The sequence below is a fragment of the Equus quagga genome, chromosome 14, assembly GCF_021613505.1.
Source record: "Equus quagga isolate Etosha38 chromosome 14, UCLA_HA_Equagga_1.0, whole genome shotgun sequence".
Taxonomy (NCBI): Eukaryota; Metazoa; Chordata; class Mammalia; order Perissodactyla; family Equidae; genus Equus; species Equus quagga.
This window is the reverse complement of record NC_060280.1, coordinates 95,372,855-95,399,917: the sequence shown is the minus strand read 5'-3', so window position 1 is coordinate 95,399,917 and position 27,063 is coordinate 95,372,855. Positions and strand designations below refer to the sequence as shown.

Below are 27,063 nucleotides of genomic sequence, written 5' to 3'. Positions count from 1 at the left end.
CAGCCCTGACCGCCGGCCGGGGTCGTCCCGTCCCAGGACGCAGGTGGAACCCGGGACCCCCGACACGGACCCGGGACAAGACCCCGGGACCCACCCCGCGGCCGAGAACGGGGACTCGGGGGGACCCCGGGGGGCGCGGGGAGACCCGGGCCCGCGGCCGCTTCCAGCCGGTTCCCGCCGGTTCGAACCAGCCTCTCCCGGTCTCGGACCGGCCCGCGCACTCACCATCTCCGCCCGCTCCGACCCTCCGCGCGTGCTCCCCGCGGCCCCGGCAGGTGACAGCGACGGGACGGGACACCTGGGGCCGCGCGGGCAGGTGAGCAAGGGGACGAGGCCGGACGAGAGCGACGTCCACGCGGATAGGAGCGCGCCCGCCCCCGGGCCTGATTGGACGGTGTTTCAGAGCCCGCGCACTCTGATTGGACGGTGCTCCCGGCACTCCCCCTTCTGGTGACCCTGATTGGACAGTGCCCGCCGCTAAGGCCCCTGATTAAAGTTCTCCAAGAGCCCGCCCCCTGCATCTTGAGTGACAGGCCGTCCAGACACCTGTAGCTGACCCGCCTGCCGGGGACACTGGCTCTGAGCAGAACCCAAGCGGGTAGATCTGGGATCTGCCTGCAGCTCGGCGGCCCCTCCCCTTCCTGCGTCCTCTTCCTGGTCCGGAAAGTCAGACTAACTTCCCCGGGGTGGCCAATGTGTGACTGGGAACCAGGCAAGGAAAGGGTTACTGAGAATCTGATCGACAACCAACACGGTCTGTCAAATGTTTTCCAGAGAACGAGAAACTAAATGTTCTGTTTTTCAGAAGTTGATGTCCCGGTTTTTTGCAGATGTTGCCATCTGCCAGTGAAACTTACAAGGTTGCAGCAAGACGCCTGCAAATCGCTCCAGCCCCAAGTTTCCAGAAGTTACCTCGCGCTCGCTATGGAATGGCCGGTTCCTTGCACTCGCTATGGAATGGCCCGTTTACCTGCTGCACCCGCGCCCCGACTGAGCACAACTGTTACACAGGTGTAACAAAGAAACCTGTTGGCCCCCGCAGTCTTAGGTGTAAACTCTCCACCGGCACTGGGGCCGGGGAGACACTGCTTTTGGGAAATGCCCCAGGACTCCTTCTTTGCTTGTGCAGGCAATAAACCTTTTCTTCCCCTTCTTGGGCCTTGGTCATGCTTTTCGGCTCCGCACTCACCAAGAAACGAACCCACTGAGTTCGGTTACAAATCTGGCGACACGGATCCCTGTCCCTCAGCTTCCAACAGGGGAAGCCATGGGCAGCGGCAGCTCCCTCAGGCTAAGTCCGCCACAATGCTGGGGTGGGACCTGCTGAAGGGTGCAGGGAGAGGCTCCTCTCGGCGCCTGGCTTGCCTGCCCTGCACGGCTGCTGCCCTGGACAGACTCGCGGCTGCACCGGGCCGTTTTGTCCGGGAGTTCCCCTGGAGCGGTGAGCAGCGCCGGACCCACGACTTGGCTGTAAGAGTCTCTCTGAATTGGGTGAAGAATGGTTTCGGGTATGAACTGCACAGATTTCTGGTTCCTGGGTTTGGTTCCCGTTCTGGCTGAACCAGCTAAGGTCTAGCGGACTGGAGACACCGGCATCCTGCCTGAAGGGGAGGCTGGTTGGGGATGCCTGAGGGAGAAAAACCCGCTGACCTGGGGAGAGCCCTCCACAGGCAGCTCCGAGTTCCCGGGAGGGAGGGTCACCTGCACATCCTGGAGCCCCCGTGGGGGAGTGATATTGCTAGACAGCTCCAACGGTGGTAGGAAAGTAAAGTAATGTAATGACGTCTAGGTTAGAACTGTAGGATTTGCGTGTTTACTAACCGCCCCTTACCTGTAAGGCCAGTATGGGCAATACAGCGTCCACAGCGAAGGAGAGCCCACTGGGGTGCGTCCTCCGTCATTGGCAATTGTTTGGCTGTACTCCCAGGACCAAGAAGACAATGACAGCCTTCTGTAATACACCTTGGCCCCAATATAACTTGGGAAATCAGGAAAGGTGGCCAGAAAATGGGTCGCTGAAATATACCACTATCTCACACTCGGACTTTTTATGCAAGAGGGGAGGGAAATGGGAAGAAATTCCCTGCATAGAACGCTTTATGGCTTTATATCAAAATGAAGGGCTCCTGCAAAAATACGAATTGGGCAAACTGAAGAAGAAATCTTCTGTCCCAGGAGAGAATACCTTCCCAGTGCTAGGATGCCCTCCAGATGAGGAGGACCTGTTCTATCCTGCTAGGGGACGGGGCAGGAAGCCAGGCCATCCGCTCCCGTGGACGCATATGGCAGCCCCCTCCTGACCCTCCTAATGGAAGTCCCCCCAGGGGCCACACCCATCCACTGCCGCTCCCAACCCTGGCCCCTCCCTTGCCCGACAGCACTACCAGACACGGATGTGCTACAATCCAGGGAAGAGGCGAATTTCTTCCTGACGCCAGGTCCCGCGCGGGGGTGGGAACATTGTAAACATGCACGTGCCCTTCACCACCTCTGACCTTTACAACTGCAGGGCACATTCTCAGGGCCTGCGGGTGGACCCTGGGGAGTTCTTTAACTTGACGGGCAGATGTTCTCTACCCATAACCCCACTTGGGCTAACACACAGACGCTCCTGTCAACCCTCCTAAGAAAAAGCAGGAGGTTTAGCTGAAGCCCGAAAAGAGGCAGATAAACAGCATGGCAGTCGGCCTGATCACCAGTGTGGGGACCGGCTGAACAGTCAGTGCCTGTCGCAGATCCGGACTGGGATCCCAATAGAGTGGGGGACGAGGCAGCCTTAGGGCACCACAGAAACAGGCTCCTGAAGGGGATGCACACACTGGGAAAACCCCGTTAAAAATTAAGAGGAATTCAGCAAAGGCCGGATGAGAATCTGTCAGCCTTTCTGCAAAGACTGAGGGAATGCCTTCCAAAATATACTCCTGGCACCTGACGGGGAAGGTAGGCCAGCAGTGCTGAGACGCTATCTCCTGTCTCAGGGGGCCCCTGATGTCCGCAGGAAACTCCAAAAATTGGCCAGTGGTCCTGAGACCAACCCCTCCCGGTTGGTGGAGACTGCCTTTAAGGTCTTCAACAGCCAAGATGTGGCAGGAGAGGAAAAAGAAGAGATGAAAAAGCAAACCACCTTGTTAGCAGTGGTATTGCAGTCGGTCCCAGGTAACTCAGGAGGAAGGAAGAAATCGCCACGGGTGAGTGCCCCCCGGTTCCCAGGATGGGACCAAAAGGGTGGCTGTAGGGGTTGGGCCTAGTCAGTGTGCCTACTGCAGGCTGGGCGGACACTGGAAGAGGGAACGCCCACATCGTCCCAAGGACGAGTCCACTGCCTTCCAGGTACCCCTGACAACTGGTGAGGCCAAGGGGCTCCCCACTCAGCTCTCAAAATCTCCTCCCAGGCGCCCCGGGTTAGACATTGCAGGAGAGGAAATCGAGTTCCTGCTGGAGACGGGAGCCACATACTCTCTGTTGACCACTACAAAGGGCGCTGTACCCCAGAGGCGAGGTAACATCCAAGGGCTATACGGAAAAGGACAAAGGAAGCGCTTCCTGGGGCCTCTGACCCCTGAAACATATTCTAAAGTGTTAAAACACTCTTTGAATAGGTTCCAGAGCATGCAGTTCCCTTGCTGGGGAGACATCTGTTGGCACAGTTGGGGCCACCATCGGTCTACAGCAGGATGAAAGGGAAATTTGGGGTCCTCGGAACAGAGGAGCAGACTTTGTGGCGCTCCTTCAGGAGCCGAACGAGCAGCTGAGGTCACCCCAGAAAACGTTCTAACTCAAGCTGACCCCAATGTTTGCGCACAAGGGCAGGTGGGACGGGCTGTTAACGCCAAGCCTGTCAGGGTGGACTCGAGGCAGAATGACCACTGGCTGGGGTAAAACCAGACCCTTTAAGACCTGAGGCTTTAGCTGGGACCCAGCCTGTCAGAATCAGGCCGTGCAGATGCCCCTGCAACACGCCCATCCCGCCCCCTGGGAAATCCGGGAGCGGAGGAGGCCGGTTTGTACGAGCCCTCAGAGCTGTCACGAGGCTGTCAGGGACCTTCACCCGGCCGTCCCCAACCCATACGCCCTCCTAGCAGACCTTCCTAGAGATAATATCACGCCGTCTGGACCTAAAGGCTGCTTCCTTATGCACTCTTTGGGTCCCGAGTCCCAGGAATTACTCGCTTTGAATGGCAAGACCCTGAGACTCGTCAAAAACAGCAATACCATTGGATGGTACTGCCGCAAGGCTTCAAAAATTCCCCACGCACTTCTGGAGAAATCCTGGGTAGAGACTCAAAGTTAAGCTGTGGGGCTTTTTTGCAACATGTAGATGGCATCCTTATTGCCAGCCCCACAGAGGAGGACTCGGATGGGAACACGGTTGTGGCCCTGAACTTTCTAGCTGAAAGGGGGTATAGAGTCTCTAGAGAAAAGGGGCAACTGTTAGGTATTTGGGGTTCAGGATGTCACGGGGCGCACAGCCTCCCCCAAGAAAGGAAGTTAGCCATTTACCAAGTGGCCCCTCCAACCACCGGGAAACCATTACGAGAGTTTCCGGGGATGGCAGGTTTCCGCCGCGTTTGGGTTCTTAATTTTGGATTAATAGCAAAACCCTTATATGGTGAGTTGTAGGGGCAAGAACTGATCCTAACCCTGTGAGTAGGACGAGCGATGGGAGCAGGCTTTCCAGACTCAAAGAGCTCCTGATGAGAGCTCCCGCCTCGGGGTCCCCTGATTTCACTCATCTATACGTGCATGAAAAACCAGGAGTGGTCTTGGAGTATAAACCCAAATGCTTGGACCTCTTAAGAGAGCGGTGGCCTATTTTTCAAAACAATTGGATATCACGTCCAGAGGCTGGCCGCCTTGCCTGTTAATTAAAGAAGCAGAAAAACTCACTACGGGACAGCCCCTAAGTGTGTGGACCCCACATCAGGTTTCAAGTGTTTCAGAGAGGAGACGACACCACTGGCTCAGGAGTGGCAGAAGGTTGCGGTATCAGGCGACACTCCCGGACACCCCTCAGCTACTCTTAAAGCCTCGCCAGGTCCGGAATCCGCCACCTGCCTCCTGCGTCACAGGAGCCTCTGGTGCGAGACTGTTCTGAGCTGCTGGGTCAGGAGCACCGAGCAGGAGAGCCGGCCAGCATGGGGAGGTGCGGCTCGTGGACGGAATGGTCAGCGCCGGGAGGGCTGTGCCGTGGTCTCCCCTCCACGCGACCATGCCACCACGCCACCGTGGATGCAAAGGCGCTCTCCCCGGGAACACCAGCACAAAAGGCAGAACTCACTGCCCTGACGAGGGCATCAGAATTAGCAAAAGGGAAAACTGTGACCATCTATGCTGCCTCCAAATATGCCTTCTCTGTTATTCATGCTCATGGGCCTAAGCTCAGTAGACAGTAAAGAAATTAAATATGGAAGGGCCGCTCCCAGGCCCTTGTATACTGCAAAGGATGTCAGGAGGGAGACTCAGAAAAAATGAAAAGAAATCACTTGGCTGACGCAGCTGCCAAATGAGCAGCCTTAACAGAGGAAGATTTCCAGTTGGGGTTCTTCCCTCTTTACCCCTCTATAAATTTACCCCCAAATACACCCCAGAAGAAACAGAGACAGCTAAGAGGGCGGGCTTCCAGACTCTCCTGCCTCGGGGGAGGGACGATGGACAGCAAAGGAAAGGTCTGGTGGCCTAGAAACACAGCCTGGGCGAGAATGAAGTCTGCACGAGGGAAAGGAGACCCTGCGCAACTGGCTCCTGGGCATGGTGAGGACCCCGGGTTTAAAGGCGACAATAGACAAGCTAACGGAACAATGTGTCCACAGCCAACAAAATAATGTACACACCGGGCCAGCGATACCGCCTCTGGGGAGAGCCGTGCCGTCCAGGGGAACCTGCCGGGGGAGGACTGGCAGGCAGGCTTTGCGGTTCTGCCAACCGCACCAGGAGGGTTTAGGCATCTTGTGGTTTTTGTGGACACCCTTACAGGATGGGGTGAAGCCTTTCCTTGTAGACAGAAAAGGCAGGGGAAGTGACAAAGGCCTTTCCCTTTATCGACTGATAAAAGCACGCATCCCGAGGTCTGGACCGCCTGGTCAGTCCAAAGCGACAACGGCCTGGCCTACGTGTCAAGAATAGTCGCCAGAGTTTCTCCAATACTGGGAGTACAATGCAAACTGTGTGTGGCCTGGAGACCTCAGTCTTCGGGGAAAATGGAAAGAACCAACCGCACCCTGAAGGTCACTTTGGCCAAACTCGGCCAGGAGGCACAGGACAACCGGCTGAAGCTCTCGCCCATCGCGCCACCCTGCATCAAGGCTGCTCCCAAAGGAAAGCTTAAGCGGAGCCCTTTTGCGATGTTGTATGAAGGGCCCCTCTGGGCGATACAGGGTTAATAATGCCCCCGATAAGGAGGTCGAATGAGCTGTAAAGCACATAATTAACCTGGGGAGAGCGATGTCTCACCTTCACAAACACTTCCATCTGAATCCGCCTTCTCCTCCTCATCTGGGTTAAGCCGCATCCCCACGAGGTGGCAGAACGGGTGGACTTCAAAACCTGGATGCCCGGGCCCCCCAGGACCAGCTTGAGCCCACTGGGACAGGACCTTATTTGGCTTTACTAACCACTCAGTCTTCTCTCAAGATGTGACCCTTTGGATCCACCACACTTGGGTTAAAAGAGCTCAAGAGCCGGAAACCGTCACGAATCCCACCGACTCCTATTCCTATGAGCCACGATCAGACTGGAAGTTCCTGCTTGGGAAGGGTGCCAAGGATCCAGAGATAAGAAATGCCTGAGTCTGGGGGTGTATTGCAGCTTATATCCTTGTCTACCTTCCCTCACAACGGGCATCAACACAGACCCCCTTAATTCCTTGGGAAACTAACACAATTGTAAACCTTTCTAGGATCGCAGCGAAAGGTAATGAATTAACCCAATGTGGACATGCCATAGGCATCCCCAAACAAAAGTGGGTCACCTGTCACATACCCCATACAATCAGAACCCAACATGAGCCTCTTGAAAGGGTCCCCAAGGCTTTTAGCAGACCCCTGTCAACTGCAGTAGAGTTGGGCTTCTCAAGTATAAACCTAAAATGTTTAACTCTCACCCCAGTAACAAATCGCACCAGCCGTGAGGGGATAATGTGTGCGAACGGCACTTCCATCCGTGAAACCGTCTCCAATGTTCCCCAGCCACGGGCAACGGAAACCCATTTGCCATCGGCCCCATCACTCTCAGTGTCACCCATTCCTGCCGCCCCAATGAAACTCGCTGGTGCCCTAAGACCAAAGGACAACTTCTACCCCAATGCAAGTTCGGGACAAGAAGACAAAAGCAAAAGCCGCCTGGATACTGGGGGCTTCTCATCTGTCTCCCCAGGAGCTGGCAGGGGACCCACAGGCCCCAGAAAAGACAGCTTCACTCACGGGGACTGTCATCTCCCCGCTGCAGAGACAGCGCCCCCTGCTGGGGCATTGCGTTACTCAACTGGTGTGACAGCACTACACCCACAGGCCTGTGCACCCCCAGGGCGCGTCCCTCTCTGCGGCTCCCCACCCCACAGGCTCCCTGACCATCATTCCCACTCTGTGTCTTCCTTTCCCCAACCCCTGCAACAGCCCATCCGTGCTGGGATAACGTGGAATATGTGGGACGATGTCCAATGGGAGGGATGGGACCCACAGGTCTGACAACATACAGCCACGCCCAACTCCATCCCCGGGAGAAGAGGCTGTGGGATTGATTCCGGCAGGAACCGGGCTCACAGCAGGTCTGGCCGCACCCTGGGGAGGTGACCCTAAGGAACCTAACTAAATCTCTTGAAATATCAGATACAGGACAAGCACTCTACAACATCCGGGTATCCTTCTAACTGTACCCACACTCACTGGGCTTGTCTCTCTTGATGGCGGAGCTGAAAAGCACAACCAAAGCTGAAGAAAGAGGTTGCTTGTTTGCACAAACAATGGAGAACACCCAGGATAGCTCCCAGAGCGGCGCCCCCTGCCCCAGCCTCGTGCTGGTGGAGACTTTATACCCAAGGGTGCAGAAGATGTGTTACAGCTGTGTGACAACTGGGCGCCATCAGGGCGCGTGTGCAGGCCATCACAGGCCCAGTTCACGGTATGGTTACAGAAGGAGTTCAATGCAACATGCCCATTACATAATGAGGGCAAGGAGCCCTTACATAACGGGGTCAGCGATGCACCATCTGCAAAAACGGGACAACCACCTCTGAGAAACCGCACATTTCCTTATCTCCTCGTCTGGAAAACATCTGACAGCCCATGTTAGTTATCGATCAGGTTCTCAGTAACCCTTCCTTGCCTGGTTCCCAGTCACACACTCACTAGCCAGCGTGGTGCCAGATAACGGAAGGGCCTTCAAGCTCCTCCTGGCCGTGCAAGGAGGCGTATGTGCGATGACTAGAGGTGAATATTAAGAAAATATTTGGCCAAGCTACACACCTTCAACCAGAAAGCCAATAATACAGCTACCGAGGTATGGGACACTGGAAATGGGGCCATTCCGTCTGTAACCCGGTTCTTGCCTTTGACAGGCCCTCTTGTACTTCTGTTATTATTAATTTTTGCCCAGGCATCTTTAATATGCTAGTGAGGTTTGTTAGCTCTCCGTTGGAACAGTTCGAGTTACAAATGACAGCTCTGCCACGACGGTACCAACTGTTGCAAAACTCCTCAGGTAGGGGCCCGCCTGGTGGAGCAGCGATTAAGTTCGCACGTTCTGCTTCTGGGCAGCCCCGGGTTCACCAGTTCGGATCCCAGGTGCGGACATGGCACCACTTGGCAAGCCATGCTGTGGTAGGCGTCCCACATATAAAGCAGAGGAAGATGGGCACGGATGTGAGCTCAGGGCCAGGCTTCCTCAGCAAAAAAGAGGAGGATTGGCAGTAGTTAGCTCAGGGCTAATCTTCCTCAAGGAAAAAAAAACAACTCCTCAGGTAGCCCTGAAACCGATCTTAGCCTGGCAGAATGACAGTTTTACTCTAACTCGCCTACAACGACCCGGATCAGCAGGAAGCACTTACAGAAGACAGAACGCCAACCCTTCTCTCTCCAGAACGAGGAGTAAAATATCTCAAGGGGAGTTTGTGCCTGGGAACCAGGCAAGGAAAGAGTTACTGAGAATGATCACTGACTGACAGGGCTGTCAAGTGTCTTCCAGACAAGGAAAAACTAAACGTTCTGTTTTTCAGAAGCTGATGTTTCTGTTTTGCAGATGTTGCCATCTTGCAGAAGAAACTTGCATGCTCGCGGCAAGACCCCTGCAAACGGCTGCAGCTCCCAGCAACCAGAAGTTCCCCCGGACGCCTTACGCAACGGCGTAAGGTAACGGCATGTTCCGAATGGGTTATATAACGGCCTGCTCACCTGCTACACAGGCGCCCTGATGCACCACAGTTGTCACACAGTTGTAACAAACCTGTTATCCCCGCACTCTTGTGCATAAAGTCCACACCTGCACAGAGCTGCGAGAGACACAGCTCTGGGAGCTATCCCCAGGGCGCTCCACTGCTCGTGCAAGCAATAAATCTCTTCTTCCCCCACTTCAGCCCTGGTTGTGCTTTTCAGCTCCCACTCACCTAAGAGACCAACCCAGTGAGTTCGGTTACACTTCCCCGGCAGAGAAAAGCCCTTTTCTGGGGGGTTCGGGGCTGGAGGGCCTGAGACCCGCCCTCGGCCCCGTCCCACCGTCTTCGGAACCGAGTCTCCGGCCCCCAGTCCGGACGGGGCTCAGCGTCAGGTCAGGGCGGGCCCACCCCGCGGCCGCCCCGCCGCCCCAGCCCTGACCGCCGGCCGGGGTCGTCCCGCCCCCTCGGACCCCGCCCGTCCAAGGACTCGGGTGGGAGAGGGACCCCCAGGCGCGCTCGGGACACGACGCCGGGACCCAGCCCGCGGCCGAGGGCGGGGAGTCGGGGGACCCCGGGGGGCGCGGGGAGACCCGGGGCCGCGGCAGCTTCCAGCCGGTTCCCGCCGGTTCGAACCAGCCTCTCCCGGTCTCTGCCCGGCCCGCGCACTCACCATATCCGCCGGCTTCGACTCTCCGCGCGTCCTCCCCGCGGCCCCGGCAGGTGACAGCGACGGGACGGGACACCTGGGGCCGCGCGAGGCAGGTGCGCGCGGGGACTCAACGGGACCAGAGCGACGTCCACACGCGGAAGCGAGCGCGCCCGCCCCCGGATCTGATTGGACGAGACTCCGGGAACCCGCGCTCTGATTGGACGGTGCTCCCGGCACTCCCACTCCTGGTGACCCTGATTGGACAGTGCCCCGGCCTGGCCCTGTTGGGCCCTGGAGCCCGCTGCTAATGCCCGAGATTGAACTTCTCCGAGACCCCGCCCCGTGGCTGACCCGCCGGCCTGGGACGAGCTCCCCGGAGAACCAGCCCGGGAGGGTAGATCCGGGGTCAGCCTGCGCCGCGGCGGCCCCTGCTGCATCCTCTTCCCGGACCGGGAAGATCAGACTCATTTCCCTGCGGGCCCGCGGTGGATCCGTGCCCTGTGTTTACTAACAAAGACATCGAGTCACGTCACCGCGTGCAAGGCAGGGTCCGGCTCTGTTTTCACACGTGACCTTTGGGGCAGGAAGCCCCGCGCGCCCTCCCCACCTCAGGGCCTTAGGGTCAGCAACCCCGGCTCCAGGACCTTTGCACATGTGGGAATGGGAGTCCGCGGCCCCAGCCTGCAGATAGGACTGATCTCAGCAGAGCCACAGTGTGAGATGTTAGGATTCGCAGATGTGCGTTTTACTCAAGGAAATTTGTGTCACATCAGATTTTTAGTCTCAGAGAACTTTGAAAATGTGAAAGGCTGTATTTCCGGATTCAGATTATATGCTGATGGTGACACAGCTTTGGGAGTGTAAAAAAAACCCCTGCGTGTTACACTTAAAGGGGGAACATCAACGGCACGTGAATTATATCTCCATTTTAAAAACAAATTTAACGGCCATAATAGCCATGATAACCCTACCTTCTGGCCACCACCAGAATGCATTCTGTCTTTATGGATTTGCCTGTTCTGGCTATTTCACATCAATGGAATCATACTCTCCGTGGCCTGTTGTGTCTGGCTTCTTTCACACAGCATAATGTTTTCAAGGTTCATCCATGTGGCAGCGCTTCACTCCTTTTTATGGCTGAATAATATTCCATCCTTTGTATGTGCTGCACTTCGTTCTTCCATTCAGCCCTTGATGGCCTTTGGCGACTTTTCCACCTTTTGGCTATTTTGAACAGTGTCTCAACTGTGTGTACACATACGTGACGATCTGATTCAATGTGGGTGGCCATGGAATAGTTGGGTCACGTGGTGATTCTGTGTGTCACTTTTTGAGGTCCTGCCAGGCTGTTTTCCACAGTGGCCGCACCCTTTTACATTCCCGCCAGCAGCGTACAAGGGTTCCAGTTCCCCACAAACGCCTTGACACTTGTTTTCTGATTTCTTCATTCTAGCCTTCCTCATGGGTGTGAAGTGGTTGGTCTCTCCTGGTGCTTTTGACTTGCATTTGCCTGATGACTTGTGATGTGTTTATTTCGCGTGTTTATTGGCCATTTGTCGATCATCTTTGGGGAAATGTCTATTTAAGTCCTTTGCTCATATATTCATTGGGTCATTTGCCTTTTTGTTGTGGAGATGGGAGGGTTCTTTGTGTATTCTGGAGAAGAAAACCTTGTCACATATGTGACTTACAGATATGTTCTTCCGTTCTGTGGGGTGTCCTTTTACTCTCTGTGTAGTGTCCTTCGATGCACAAAAGATTTTAATTTTGAAGAAGTCCAATTGATCTGTTTTTTCCTCGTGTTGCTTTTGCTTTTGGTGTGATGTTTAAGAAATCATTAACAAATCCAAGTTCGTGAAGGTTTATCCGTGTGTTTCCTTCCCTCACTGGGTCCCCAGGACAGTCTGCTGGGGGGGCTTCTCAGCAGAGCCACTTTCAAGTCCTGCACCTGGGAAGAAGCTTCTGATAAATCACGTGTCCCTGGACAATGTGTTAACATGAAAGGCCATGAAGTTGAAAGTAGCAGAGTTTCCGTTTTCAGTGATAATGGTCCTTGCCTCTGTGAACGTGCTCCCACTATACTTCTGTGCTTTCACGATGATGCTCCCGGCACAGCAGGTTTTAATGCCTGGTCCTTTTAGGGCCCCTCCACCTCGTTCTTCAGAACAGCACGGCTGTCACTGAACATTTGTTCTTATTTATAAAACTTAGAAGCAAGGTTGTGAGGTTTCCAAGAAGGACTGGTGGTAGTATTAATGGAATTTTGTGAAAACGATACATCTATTAAATACGGACACCGTGTTGACACCGCTCTCTCCTTTCGTGGAACCTGCCCCACGTTTGCCTTTCTTTGAGCCTCCTTTGATGTCATTCAGTCTAATTTTACAATTTTTACGCTCGCTTCTCCCTATAGCCTTCATTAGGCTTATTTGGTACTTAATAACTTCTTTGTGCTTTCGTACACGTTGTCTTTCAAATTGGTCAACTTGTTTTCAACAGTGATTAGAAATGGAATGACGTTTCTGTTTCTCTTGGGTTCACATCCTGACAAGCTGTCGATCATCTTTTTTCTCTGCTTCCCCTTAGATACTTTGGAGGTTGTAAACACACAGTGGTTCCAGCTATGGCACAAGTGACTTTTTCCTCCTTTCTAATGCGTACCCCTGTTCCTCGTGGCACTGGCTGGATGAATAGTCTATGCTGAAGGGGGCTGGGGCCAGGGCATTCTTGTTTTGTACATAATATTATTGAACGAGTGAATTTTGACCTCTTGCACATGCGTTCTTTCATAAACATGTTTTTGAAGATGCCCTTAAAAAGGGGGTGAAAGTTCTCATCTATTCCTAAATTACCAAATATTTGCATGGGTGAATGTTGACGTGTATAAAATGCTTTCCTCCATCTATTGTGATACTTTGAGATGATTTTTTTCAACATGGCATTTGGTGAGTTATATTAGTAGATATCCTAACATTTTACTGTAAAATATATCTGCAGAAAGATGCATAAAACGTACATTTGACAGAAACATTACAGAGTAAACATCTAGGACCTCCCAACCTGGACAAGGCTGCCGTCACAGACACAGCCCACTCGGGTTGAGGGCCCATCATTTAAGCACAGCCCCACCCCGTCCTCTCGCTGCCAACAATATCCCAATCTTTTAAAAGATAATTTCCTTTTATTTTTTTATAGTTTCATCACCTATGTATGCGATAATGTCGCCTGTTTTAATTACATGTAAACAGAATCAAACTGTGTGTACCATTTATATCAAATATCTTTTGTTCAGAAATGTTTCGAATCTTCCATAGCTTTGCACTTCATTCACTTTATTCACCTATCGTTACCCCTGTGACCACACCATTTTTGTGTTGTGTTGATTCAACAGCTAGCCCCAATTTGGCGGTTCCACATTTTGGCTGTTGGGACCGATCATTCTAATAACATTCTATTTAAAAACTTTTTAAATCTAATAACATTCTTACATGGTTTTTTTTCTGCTTTAGTTTTTCCTACTCTCATCTCTATCTCAACACGCTCCAAGTTGAACCCTGCCCCACCAACACCCTTCTCCGTGTGTCACAAGTGTCAAAGACAACATGAGTGGCGCCACATTAAAATAGAGCCAGAGCAGCCATTTCAGGGGAACTGCCTTGCCCAGCTTGTTTTCTTTGCTTTTTTTAAAAGATTGGCATCTGAGCTACCATCTGTTGCCAATTTTCCTTTTTTTCCCCCTCTTCTCCCCAACGCCCCTCATCACATAGTCGTATATTCCAGTTGTAGGTCCTGCTGGCTCTGCTATGTGGGACGCCTCAGCACAGCCTGATGAGCCGTGCTAGGTCCTGGCCCAGGATCCGAACCAACGAAACCCTGGGCGGCTGAATCAGAGTGCACGAACCTAACCACCTGGCCACGGGGCTGGCCCCATCTTGTTTTCTTTATCTTCCAAACTGGACCAAACCACCAACATTCTAAGAAGTCAGGAAGGACAAGAATGTCCTGTTTGTAAGGACTGATGAAACTGGACTTTGCTGTTGACCAAATGGATAACCAATCAATGAAGGACAAACCTGGCCTAACTCGTCTAGCACCAATGAACTCTACAACTCGCCTCATCTTCCTCCCTTTTTTCTGTAAATCCTGTGCCCTTCTTATGTAATTGGGACAGTCTTTGGGTTTCGACCTGAATCTGTGCTCCTGGAATTGCAATTCTCTGATCCCCAAATAAATGCCTTTCTGCCCCTCCTTTTGGCTCTTTATTCTCAGGTTAACACCACCTACATCTCAGCTGATGGCGACATAAATTTCCTTGAAAAAAAGGTACACATGACAATTCTAACATCTCACCCAGTGGCTGTGCTTAAATGAGTCCTGCGCAGGCTGGGGCCGCGGGGACCCCCTTCCCACGGGGGGCAGAGGACCCGGGACCGCGGTGTTCTGAACTCTAAACTGGAGGAGGGGACAGAAGGCGGGCCCCTCGGAGTCAAAGGTCACATGTCAAAACCCAGCCAGACCCTGCCTCGCATGCGGCAACGTCACTGTTAAGGGTCTGTTCTTAAAGGGCACCGATCTACGGTGATTCTGCCCCCAGGCCGACCCCTGACCCTGCCGGTCACCAGTCCCCCATCCCATCCTGTCCAGGCTCCGGACAAGGGGCGCTCCAGGGAAACTGAGTCAGGACTTCCCAGTCCAGGAGGAGGAAGCAGATGGGGCTGCCGAGCTGCGGGCCGAGACTGGGTCCACCCAGCCAGCAGCGGCTTCTGCTCAGAGCCCACGACCCAAGCGGTCGAGTCCGAGCGCTGTGAGGAGCCGGGCAGACAACCGCGCAGGAAACCGCTGAGGCCGAGAACCCGCGCTTCCGCCCGGCCCTGCCACGTGACCACCGCCAGGGCCTGTCAGGCACGCCCCCGAGTTGTAACACTGTCCAATCAGAGAGGACAGGGGGCGGGACCTGAGAGCAACGGGGCGAGCAGGGGCGGCCCAGCAACCGCTCAATCAAGGGACAGGGGCGGGTCTTGGGGAGCTGTCCAATCAGAGGCGACGGGGGCGGGACCCGGAGAAAAATAGGCCGCGCTGGGGCCGCCCGGGATCTGTTCAATCAACGGACAACTTATTAATCAGGCCCCGGGGGGGGGGGGGGTGAGTCAGAGCACTGTCCAATCGGAGTCTCTGGCAGGGGGAGTGGCTGGAATTTCATCCAATCAAGATGTTGAGGGCTGCAGCACCGGCCAATCAGGCCCGGGGGCGGGCGCGCTTGGACCCGCTTGGACGTCGCTCTAGTCCGGCCGCGTCCCCTTGCTCACCTGCCTCGCGCGGCCCCAGGTGCCCCGTTCTGGTCGTTGTCACCTGCCGGGGCCGCGGGGAGGACGCGCGGAGAGTCCGGACCTGGCGGAGATGGTGAGTGCGCGGGCCAGGCCGAGACCCGGAGCGACTGGTTCGAACCGGCGGGAACCGGCTGGAAGCGGCCGCGGGCCTGGGTCTCCCCGCGCCCCCCGGGGTCCCCGCGAGTCCCCGCCCTCGGCCGCGGGGTGGGTCCCGGCGTCGTGTCCCGACCGCGCCTGGGGGTCCCGGTCCCACCCAAGTCCTTGGCTGGGCGGGGTCCGAGGGGCACGGGACGACCCCGGCCGGCGGTCAGGGCTGGGGCGGCGGGGCGGCCGCGGGGTGGGCCCGCCCTGACCTGAGAGCGGGTCCCAGCGCAGCGCTGATGGTCCCGCTTCCCTGGGGCCTCAGGTTTCAGGAAACGGAAAGTAACGGACCCTTATTCCGTTTTTCTTCTAGTTAGAATAGTTTTTCAGGTTTGCTCGTTGCCCCCAGATGCTGACTCGTGTTGTTCCGGGGCTCAGTGTGGGAATGCCCTCTGTTCCACATTAGTGATGGGGTGAAAGGCAGGAAGATGCACGCAGCCCTGCCAGACAGCCCAAGTGACCCTCCGTGTAAGGAGGGCCAGGCCAAGGCCTGGAAGGAGCCTTCGCGGCAGACGCCCCGCTTGAAATGACTCCAAAGACAGGCCTTCTCTCTGCGGGCGAATTAGAAGCCTGTGACTCCCCAAGTCAGTGCATTTAATTTTGCATGTTTTCTTTTGAGTGCAAAGGGCATCGCACTGTGTGCAATTGGATGTCGGTTTTCCTCCGTGCAGATATGTTAGTTTGCCATGGAGTGGTAGTTGCATTCACTGTTGTTGCTCTGTCGTGTCTGTCCCCTGATAGGACTGGACCATTTTCCTTTCTTGATTCTCTTGCTAGTGGCCATGTGATGGCTTCAGAGTTTTCTATTCTAAGTGCTTCTAAAACCGTTATTGGATCTCTCTTCCACTCATCTTCTCCAGATTTCCCATCCTCGGCCCTGTTCCTCACACCAAAAACATGTTCCACGTGTGTCCTTCTGTTTTGTGGTTGCCCTTTGGGGATGAAATCAAACCTTCTCCCCGCACCCCTCTGACCCAAAATAGGTTTGGATGTTTTGGGGGAGCAAGAAACTTTGCTCTGCTGTTGGAGGTTTTTCTGGCCGGTCTAAGAAACAGATCAACACGAGACAGATTAACAGGAGAAAAACCTGATTTGATTTCGTACGTACAGGGACCCCACATGCATAAGAGATTCAAAGACCCCATGCACATGAGAGGTTCAGAGACACAAAGGAGGTATATATGCCCTTCTGAGCTAAGGAATGGGATAGGGGCCTGGGGCTTCTGACCAGAGAAGGGTGACTCATAGGACGAGGAGAAGAACAGACACTCAGTAATTAGAGGTTTGCTCTGCCGTACATATAGGTCATAAAAAGTTATTTGTGGTGGTAACTCTTCCTATGGGCAAGGTCCCCAACTTAAATTCTTTAAGGGAGAGGTAAAAATTTCTCTTGCTCCCACAGGGTCTCCGGTGCCTTCAGCTCAAAGTAATTCACATACCAATGTGGCGCATCTTAGGGAGGCCAGTTCTGAACCCCTTCAGTGTAAAGACTCATGCCACACACACCAAGAGGATCAGAAAATAGTTGGCAATCTGGGGAGATCGTGGCAGGTGTCAGCTCTTGCAAATGACCAGAGACAGTGGATGGGGCCTCTGCAGTGGCCAGGGCTGGGACTGGGCGTTCGTGAGGTTTCACCCTCCCACCCGCGAGGATCACAGGACGTGTGGCACTCCTAGGCCTCTTTATTGGGTTGCCGGAAGTTGACCAGGCAGGGAAGAGGGGTGGGGGTGTCAAAGCTGTTACCTGTCAGACCACAGATCAAATCACAAGTGAAGCCAGCCTCTCGTATATAATTGATCAGTGGCTCACATATGCCTCATCTCTTTTAATTTAGTGTGGATTTGTCTGAGTGTGAATTTTAAAAGTCAAGTGCCCTAGCGACATGAGTTAGTTAATGGGGGGCGGGTGTTGGAATCCGTTTTCCCCAGGGCAGTGGAGAGAGGAAGGAAACGTGGTGGGGAAATGGGGCTCTATTCAAATAGTCTGCACCTTTGTTGACTGTTTTCAGGGTTGTCTCATTGTTGAGTTTTTAGTGTGGCCCTGTCAGGTTGGTGTACCCCAGTGCATAATGCCCTCTCGATGGCTGGCAAATAAAGAGTCCACAGCCAGCGTCCTCAGCTCCATGGCTGGCACGAGAGTTGTCTTCGTGGAGAGCTCTAAGCAGGAGCCGTGTGCGGTTAGAGTGTTTTGCACACTTCCTCAGCGCCGTCTGTGTCGTGGGTCTTGAGTTGCCTGAGTCTCATGGTCCCCCTCTGGCTCTCCCCGGGCTCATGTGCTCCTGCCCTGTGCACCACCTGTGCTGCTCCTGGGTTGTCTGGGGTGCTGGGTTCCTGGGTGTCACCGTTGCTGTCAGGGGCCTGGGTTCTTTTTTTTTTTTTTTTAAGATTTTTATTTTTTCCTTTTTCTCCCCAAAGCCCCCCTGTACATAGTTGTGTATTCTTCGTTGTGGGTCCTTCTAGTTGTGGCATGTGGGACGCTGCCTCAGCGTGGTTTGATGAGCAGTGCCATGTCCGCGCCCAGGATTCGAACCCACGAAACACTGGGCCACCTGCAGTGGAGCGCGCGAACTTAATCGCTTGGCCACGGGGCCAGCCCCAGGGGGCCTGGGTTCTTATATGCAGTCCTCACTGCTGATAGAGCTGGTGTCAGGCGTGCCACCGCTGGGGGCTGGGTCTTAGGTTCTGCTGTGGTTCCTGAAGCCTCAGGTCACAGGTGCCACCTGCCACTGCTGGAGGAGTGGCAGTGGCTAAGCCACAAGTGTTGGTGGCCCTGCAGTCTGGTCACTGGCACATGCCAGTGTGCTCTTTGGGACCTCAGGTCAGGGCAGCCTGCTCCTGCCGGTGAAATCTATGTCTTGCTCCTGTCCCTACTGCTGGAAAGCCTGGTGCCACTGTCAGGGGAGAAGGAAGGGGCCGGGTTGCTGGCCTCGCTCTGTGTCCTGAAGCCTCAGGACATGTGCACCACCTGCCACCACTGCAAGGTGGGGTGGTCAGGGGCCAAGCCACGAGTGCTGTTTGCCCTTGCAGCCTGTGGTGGATGGCGACTGTGCCAGTGTCAGGGTCTGCGTTTCAGATTGCCGTCGCCAGGGGAGGGGGAAAGGCCTGCTGCCTAGTTCCGCTGCCCCTGGAGGTGCAGTCCAGCCACATTCAGATGTGTAGATGCATGGATCTCAGCCGTGCTGGTGTGCTGTGCAGGGAGCTGGTTTAAACTTAGAGGGGAGAGACAAAGGGAACGACTCACTCCGCCATGATGCTGGTGTCACTCCTCCAGTCATCTTTATGTTACTCATTTCCAATTTAATTCCATGGTGGCCTAAGAGTGTACGTTGTATGACTTCTGTTCCATTTTATGTTGTTAAGGTGTGTTTTATGGCCCAGAATGAGGTCCATGTTGGTGGATGTCCTGTGCGCGCTTGAGAAGGATGTGTGTTCTGCTGTCGTTGGATGAAGCCGTCCGTAGATGTCGATTGTATCTAGCTGCTGTGTGGTGCTGTGGAGTTCCGCTATGTTCGTACTCACTTTTTGCCTCCCGGGCCTGTCCGTTTCTGATATGGATGTGTTGAAGTCTCCAATTTTAATAGTGGGTTCCTCTATTTCTCCTTGTGTTTCTGTCAGTTCTTGTCTTGTATTTTTTTTGTGTGTGAGGAAGATCCGCCCTCAGCTAACATTTGTTGCCAATCCTCTTCTTTTGCTTGAGGAACATTAGCCCTGAGCTAACATCTGTGCCGGTCTTCCTCCACTTTGCATGGGGGGTGCCTCCACAGCATGGCTGGTGAGTGGAGCAGGTCTGCACGTGGGATCCAAACCAGTGAACCCTGGGCCGCCAAAGCAGAGTGCATGGAACATTAGCCACTCGGCCACGGGGCCAGCCCCGTCTCTTGTATTTTGACTCTCGTTAGGTGCATACACATTAAGAATTGTCCTGTCTTCTTGGAGAAATGACCCCTTTGTCATTATGTAATGCCCCTCTCTACCCCTGAGGATTGTCCTTCTGAAGTCTGCTCAGTGAAATCAATGTGACTACTGCAGCTTCCTTTTGATTAGTGTTAGCGTGGCGTATCTTTGTCTCTCTCTTTACTTTTAATTTATTTGCATCTTTGTATTTAAAGTGGGTTTCTTATAGGCAGCATCTAATTGGGCCTTGTTTTCCTGATCTACTCGGACAGTCTTTGTCACAAGAGCAACTTGTCCAAGGGGCACACAGGGAGAAGTGGGGGCAACTGTTGATCACAGGGGCCTTTGAGGGGTTCATATTGGGGACTTGCATTTGCTTGTGAATCTGGGGGCTGCTGTCGGGGGCACACACTCCTGGAAGGGACGAGTGGCAGTTCAAGGACCCCCCACAGGCAGCTTGGCTAAACAGAATGGATGCTGAGGCAGCAGTACCGTGGAGCAGCTTAGCTAAAGGCTCAGCACTCCGTCCTGTGATGCTGCGACTTCAGGAACGGCAGTTGCTTGAGTGGCAGATGTTAATGGACGTACATGGTTTTCTGTCGTAAAGCACATTGAACCAAGGCAGTAAGGATGGAACCTGTGATGAGCAGACTCCCTGTCTCAGCCGTTGCCCCCAGGTGGACGGCTAAAGCCATGAGAACAAATCAGCGACCTCAGGGAGTGGGGGACAGTAGGGGTTGACCTGTTCTGTCTTGAGCTGCTGATGTGCATGCAGCAAGAGGTGCCCTGTACAGGACAGTCTCCACCCTGTTTAGCCAGTAGGACTCTGACTCCGACTGACTGTCCGTCATCTGTGTTAGTCACTGTTGCAGCATCAGACCCAGAGTGTGTGGTGGTGTTTATCTGTGGTTGTTTAGGGTTGCTGATAATTGCTTGATTTCTTTTAATATTCGATCTTTTGGGGCTAGGGCTAACACACCCGTCCCTGTGCCTGCCAGCCCACTGGTGATGGCCAGTCCCAACAGGACAGGGATAAGAATGGCCCTTTTGGTCCTCAAGTAGGATGTCTCTTGTGGAAAAGTGCTGGGAGGGAGTAGGGGGGTGGGATATTAAGGTAACAACACTGTAATCACGGGGACATCCCCATGGGTACCTCGTGGACTGGCAGGCTCAAGTGGACCTGCTCCTGCCCCGCCGTTAGGTCCACTGTAGAATCTGAGTGAAGTGTTATTCATTTGGGGGCGGTGCGTACAGAGGGTGAGGGCTGGCCTTTGTGTTGGAGTATACTTGGCAGCCTTGAGAAGGTACCACCATTTGAGGTTCATTATTTGGATGCTTATCCACAGGTGCCCTGTTTGGGGTCCTGGTTAGGGATTCGGTTTAGCCTCAATGAGACTTAGGGTAGTTTGGAGGGAACTAGTGCAAGGGGCTGACCACCGGGAAGAACGGCAGGATAGGTAGTGACGTGGGACTGGAGGTCTGGCGCTGTGTGGACACAGATCCAACATCATTTTACTTGCAAGGTTTGGGCTGCTGTCAGAGTTTTGTCTGAATGTATTTGTTGTGTCGGGTCTGGCCCACTTGGTTGTGGCATGGGACAGGATCGTGTGTATAACGGGGAGGAGCTTATGGGTAAGACGTGGAGAGGAGTGGAGGAGGTGCCAGCAGTGGTGGTGGGAACAGTAAGAGAGTAGGGTCTGTCGTGGATACACTGGGGAGAAAGCAAAAGCTGTAATCTAGTACCCAGGGCAGGGAACACAGAAGACAGACGTCCCTGACCGTGGGGTCTAGGCAGGTCAAGGCAGGGTGACGTGAAGAAGTGCCCTGTTGTGACTAGTGTGGTTTCGGCCACATCATTTGGCTTGCCATCAAGGTGAAATGACATCTAGTGGTGCCATATGGTTGGCAGGGGACCTCCTAAGCGTTTTGATTGAGGCAAGGTTCATGAGGCAGGCCATTAGCTGTTTCAGCAGCACAGTCTCCCTAGACTTCTCAGGGCCAATCGGCTGGAGACATGTTTGCAACATGGCCTTGGGGCTGACAGGCACCCCAGTCATTTCCTTTCAGAAGTGGAGGCGATCTGGGAGGGGAAAGTCCCACTGTCCAGTGAGGTTGGGGAGCGTTGTCTCCCTCCCACTTCTCTTGGGCTGTGGCATCTGTGTCTGAGGCCTCGTCATCTCCAACATTGAGCTCCTGGGCTGGGGCAGTGTTAGCTAAGGCATTGGTGAGCTTGGAGGTGGCCTTCCCAGATGGGCACCCACAAAGAGCAGGAGTGGCTGGCAGGTGTTAAAGTATCAGTATCTATGCTGGAGGCCTCGCTTATGACTGAACTTGAGAAGTGAAACGAGTACCTTGATCTGAATCTGGCGAAGATTGAAATGTCTGGTAGGTCAAAGGGGATGAGCACACACCTGGTCAAGAAGAGGACACGATGGGAAGCAGCGTTTCTGGAGGAGTGGCCCGCAGGAGTCCACTGAAGGTGTCCATGATGGTGCTTGCATACCTCCTCGCTCCAGCAGAGGGTGGCAGCGGTCCAGTTCAATCCATTTCCCTTCTAGAATAAGGTCTGTCGCCCCAGGGCACATATCCTCACTTGCGGGACTTCCAGAATTTCATTTGGGAGCAAAGGAGGCCATTATCTGCCACTACTTTGGCTAAGCCAAGGTAAGGGGGACTGTCCACTTGTGTCCCCACTCAGTGAGTCCTGTTCCCCCCCCATGGCCTGATGTCAGTGGGCCACTCAGCTGGTGGGTGTGGTGTCTCTGGAGGGCTAGTTGAGTCTGGGGCTTGTCTGGTCCTCTGGGAGGTGGCTCACCTGGGGCCTTGGAGCAGATGCACGGTTTGCATAAGGAGTCGGTAATGTTCTCGTTACCTGCTTCTGGTGTGTGGGGGCGTGTGTGTGCAGTCATGAGTGCCCACAGTCCGCATGTGTGACTTGGCCTTCTCTTTCCAGCCGGCGACACCCGAGTGAGGCTTTCCCTGAATCATGAAATGATGCCTTCAGGAGGCTGTTTAGATAACCATGGGCAGCTGAGGAGAGGTACCCTGGGCTTCCTGAAAAGTGAGAGCAAGTTGAGGTTGAATCGTCAGTTATCGGGACTGAGTGCAACATGTTGGCTAGATCTGGGACGGCAGAGTAGGGGCCCCGAGACTCTTGGGTGTCATCTGTCATCTCCCTAATTTTGGGAATGGGAACCTTAATGGTGGACCCTGTGCATTTCTTAATCTCCACTCACTGGTGGCTGGTTGCAGAGTGGCAGATAGAGGGGGCAAGATGGTGGGCCAGGGACCCCAACGTGAAGCCTGTGTCTAATCACATACCTCGCTCCAGCCGACACCGTGGCATATTTCCTGCTTGTACTGGAGGAAGCAGTTGGTCAGCTTCCCATTTGGCATTGCTCCTGGACAGCTCCAGGTGCAACTCAGTCCATGCTGTTTGTGATGCCAGTTGTTGTGGTTTTGTTAAATCAACATTGAAGTGGAGCCCCAGGTCAACAAGAGAGCAGGAGGGAACTGAATGAGCGGAGTTAATGGCTCACAGGTCCTGGAGGGACAGGGCCCACTCCAGGGGCCCCAAGGGAGGGCAGGGCAGGTGCGTGGACATAATGTCTCCTGCGGAGGGAACACAGCTTGTGTTCCCTTCTGACCCTCTGCCTTTGGGGGAGTTGTGATCCATCACATTTCGCGTTGGTATTGACAGGTCTGACACTCGCTCGCTGTTTCCCTTCTGTTTGTGTGTCTCCAGTCTGTCTGTGTTCCTGCCCTCCTCCTCTGCTACTTTGTGTTGCATTAAGTGAATATTTTCTAGTAAAGTATTTCAGTTGGCTTAATGATTTTTTTGGTATTTTTTGCTTTTAAGAAGTTGATTGCATGAGAGTCACCACCTACATCTAATCAGACCAGCTCCAGATTTACAGTCGCTTCCTTCCAGTGACATGCAGAAGTGGTGCTCCCGTGTCACTCTCTGCCCCCTTTCTGTGGTGCTGTTACATAAATCGTATTTGTCCATGTCACCCGGCCCACACTGCGTGTGTCAATACTTTACCGTCTCTCATCGTTCCCTTTCCTTCCACATCCAGCTCTGCTGCCATCCCCTCCTTTGGGCTGTTATTGGAAAATAGATTACAAATATGTGACATCTTACATGAGATACACCCAGAAATACATTATAAACACAATATTTTACACAACTGCTTCTTAAATCATTTAAGAAAATAAAGGAGAAAAACATGCATTCATATAATTACCTTTACTAGTGTGCTTTGTTTTTTCATGTGAATTCGAGTCACTGTCTGGGGACAATTGCAGTTAGTTTAAAGAATGTCCTTAGTATTTTATATAATGTGCTTCTCCTGGTCAAAAAAATTAGTTTTCCTTTATCTGGGAATGTTTTCATTTCACCTTTATTTTTAAAAAATAGCTTTCTGGATGTAGGTCCCTTGTTGACAATTTCTCTTTCTCTCCATGTGGTTTGGTGTCTTTCAATAAATTTAAGGTGATTTCAGCCATTATTTCTTCGAGTGTTTGTCCTGCTCCTTTCTCTCCTGTCCTTGTGCTGCCATCACACGGGTGTCCGTGCCCCAAATGGTGCCCACCTTTCCCCGAGGTTCTGTTCTTAAATCTTGCTTCTCCCTGTCCTTCAGATTGCGTAATCTATCAGACTGTCCTCAAATTTGCTAATTCCTTATTCTGCCACTTCCAGTCCACTGACAGCCACTCTAGTGAATTACTTTTTACCACAAGGAGTTGATGGTCTTCTGTGTCAGTGTCTCCAGGACCACTCTCGGGTGTTGGGGATTCACTCCAAAGGCTCACAGAAGCGTTTATTTCACAGAAGGACTTTTTTGGGAAAGTGGTTGTACACAGTGTTGGGGTTTATTAAGGGAAAGGATGCATATTAAAATTAATGAAGAAAAAAGACACATAGGGCAGAATTCAGGACAAACAGGCCCAAACTCAAATTATCCCCTCTCAGTGGAGCTGCACAGACAGAGCACCATGTGTGGCAACATGTGAGAAATCGAGCTCACCCACACCTGGGACTCCAGGGTTTTATCGAGTGTTAGCCACATAGGCATGGGGTGCCCCTCTGAGTGCCCTTGGCTACTCTGCGTCCAGCTCCTCCAGAAGTTGAACTGATGCAGTGGGCCCAGGGCCCCCAGTGGAGCAAATAGGCAGGCATTCTAAATCACATGGTTGGCGTAAACTTGGGCATGGCCCAAGGCCCCAGCTCTACAGCACTCCTGTCAGGTGGTGTATTCCAAGGGCTTACAGACTTTCCCCCAGGAGCCGGCCACGGGCTGGTCCTGAAGAAGGTGTGGCATCTGGGCAGCTGAGGCCTGCTGCACATTCTCCAGTTGAAGCATTTATTTCATTCGCGTAGCATCTCCCTCCCGACCCTGCTGGTAGAAAGGAATAAGGTGAATAATCCCAGTCAAGTGTGGAGTTAAGTTCCGAGCGTTAGTGCTGCTGCTAAATCCATTAGGAAGTGAGGGTGAGAGAGTCAGAGCAGATGTGGGGGACCACAGACTCCCGCGTGAACCTCCTGTGGGTTGACTTCAGCTCCCCAGGGCTCTCAGGCTCACCCGTCCTCCTGCACACATTCTGATGTTCTAGGACACGGTGGTCTTCGAGGACGTGGCTGTGGACTTCACCCCGGAGGAGTGGGCTCTGCTGGATGGTGCTCAGAGGAAGCTCTACAGAGACGTGATGCTGGAGACCTGCAGGAACCTGGCCTCTGTGGGTGAGGACGACAGCATCATCTCACTTACTTAGTGAACAAACGTGTCTCATCGGTGCTGTGCCAAGATTTGAAAAGTGGACAAGGAATACATGGGCAAATAAGACAGAGATGGTCACAGCCATTGTGGACCTAGACGATAATAATATTTCTATGACAATGGAAATCTATGTATGAAACTGCGTCTTGTATCTTTGTTTTTGTTTAAAATACTTGAAGCTCCTTCAGTGTCATCAGTGTGGGTTTTGCTTTGTGGGTCCGTTGGGTTCACAAGAGAGATTTCTTGTTTGAAAACTTGGTTGGTCTTTAGGGAATTGCCTAAGATTTTGACCCCTCATGCCTGTCCTTGGTGAAGTCCCCAAAGTGCTCAAGTCTTTCTTTGCTCACAAATGCCTTCTCCCTTCGTCTATTTACTTACTTTTTTTGTTTCAGATTGTGAGACACCATTTAAAGCCAGTGGGCCAGTTTCTGAACAGGATATGTATGAGGAAGAAATACCTAATAAACAGAAAAACTGGGAGGACCATAGTATTGAAGTTCAGCACAAAAACCATGGGAGAGATCTGAGGTGAGTTGCTCTCGCAGATGTCTCAGGAGAGAATCTTAGTGTGCCATGAATTTTAAAAAAAGAAAATTATGGGGCCGGCCCTGTGGCCTAGTAGTTAAGTTCAGCGCACTCTGCTTTTGCGGCCCCGGTTCAGATCCCAGCTGTGGACCCACACCACTTGTTGGCAGCCATTCTGTGGCAGTGACTCATGTACAAAATAGAGGAAGATTGGTACAGATGTTAGCTCAGGGCAAATCTTCCTCACCAAAAAAAGGAGAGAAAGAAAGAGAATTATAATCCTAGCTCCAAATTTGTTTATTCACAAGAATTTTAACAAAGAAAAAATTTTAATTTAATTAGACGTTGAGTGTTTAGAATATAATTGTTAGAAACAATTAGGGAGCAACCTCTATATAATAAACAGTGTATGAATAGTGAACACGCCTGAGCCCTCTGCTAGAGCATTTAGTTAGTTCTTTCAAACAATTCAAAGGAGTAGAAAAACTTCCTGTCGACTGAAATGCAGTCACACATGGCGTTTTAAGACTCATTAATCAGGAAAAAAAACCTGTTAATGAATATACTGTTAATAAAGTGCTTCTTACTCTTAATAGAAACCGCATGGTGGACAGATTCTGTGAACGTAATGAAGGAAATCCACGCAGAGAAGCCTGCAGTCACGTGCCCAGCCTTAATCTGTACCAGACTGTTTCTCCCGGAGTCAAACCGTACGAATGCACCAAGTGTGGACAGGGCTTCCTGCATCTCTCCTCCCTGAAGAGGCACGTCCGGTCTCGCCGTGGACATAAACCGTACCGGTGTCAGCAATGCAGGCAGAGCTGCTTTTGTCCCTCACACCCAAGAACTCACCCCGGGGAGAAGCCTTATGGATGTAAATTATGCGGGAAAACCTTTCCTTATTTCTACTCCCTCACTCAACACATCAGGGCTCACGCTACAGAGAAAAACTATGGATGTGAGCAATGTGGGAAAGCCTTCAGTGAGTTCTGCAGCCTGACTAGGCACATGAGGACTCATGCTGGGGAGAAGCCATATAAATGTAAGGAATGTGGGAAAGCCTTCATTTATCCATCCATCTTCCAAAGACACGTGATAACACACACTGGGGAGAAGCCCTATGAATGTAAATTATGTCAGAAAGCCTTTCACCATTCCTACTCCCTCCGGCAACATATGAAGATTCACACCTCAGAGAAAACCTATGAATGCAAGCAATGTAGGCAAACCTTCAGTCAGTTCTCTAGTTTTACTAGGCATGTGCGAAACCACACTGGAGAAAAGCCGTATAAATGTAAGGAATGTGGGAAAGTCTTTGTTTATCCCTCAGTCTTTCAAAGGCACATGATCACACACACTGGGGAGAAGCCCTACGAATGTAAA

At 52.8% G+C, this 27,063-nt stretch overlaps 2 protein-coding genes across 3 annotated transcripts in view; one reads left to right on the top strand and one right to left on the bottom strand.

Moving 5' to 3' along the window:
• Positions 1-27,063, bottom strand: part of LOC124252568 (zinc finger protein 77-like) — a 172,833-nt gene that overhangs the window by 14,335 nt on the left and 131,435 nt on the right. The gene's annotated exons all lie outside the window — the stretch shown is intronic.
• Positions 15,272-27,063, top strand: part of LOC124252565 (zinc finger protein 555-like) — a 13,479-nt gene continuing 1,687 nt past the window's right edge. The window contains exons 1-4 of the mRNA XM_046686226.1: positions 15,272-15,413; positions 24,992-25,118; positions 25,548-25,683; positions 26,277-27,063. The exon at positions 26,277-27,063 is cut by the window's right edge and continues 1,687 nt beyond it. Coding sequence (XP_046542182.1) covers positions 15,411-15,413; positions 24,992-25,118; positions 25,548-25,683; positions 26,277-27,063 — 1,053 coding nt within the window. The 5' untranslated portion in view covers positions 15,272-15,410. The remainder of the gene's footprint in view (positions 15,414-24,991; positions 25,119-25,547; positions 25,684-26,276) is intronic.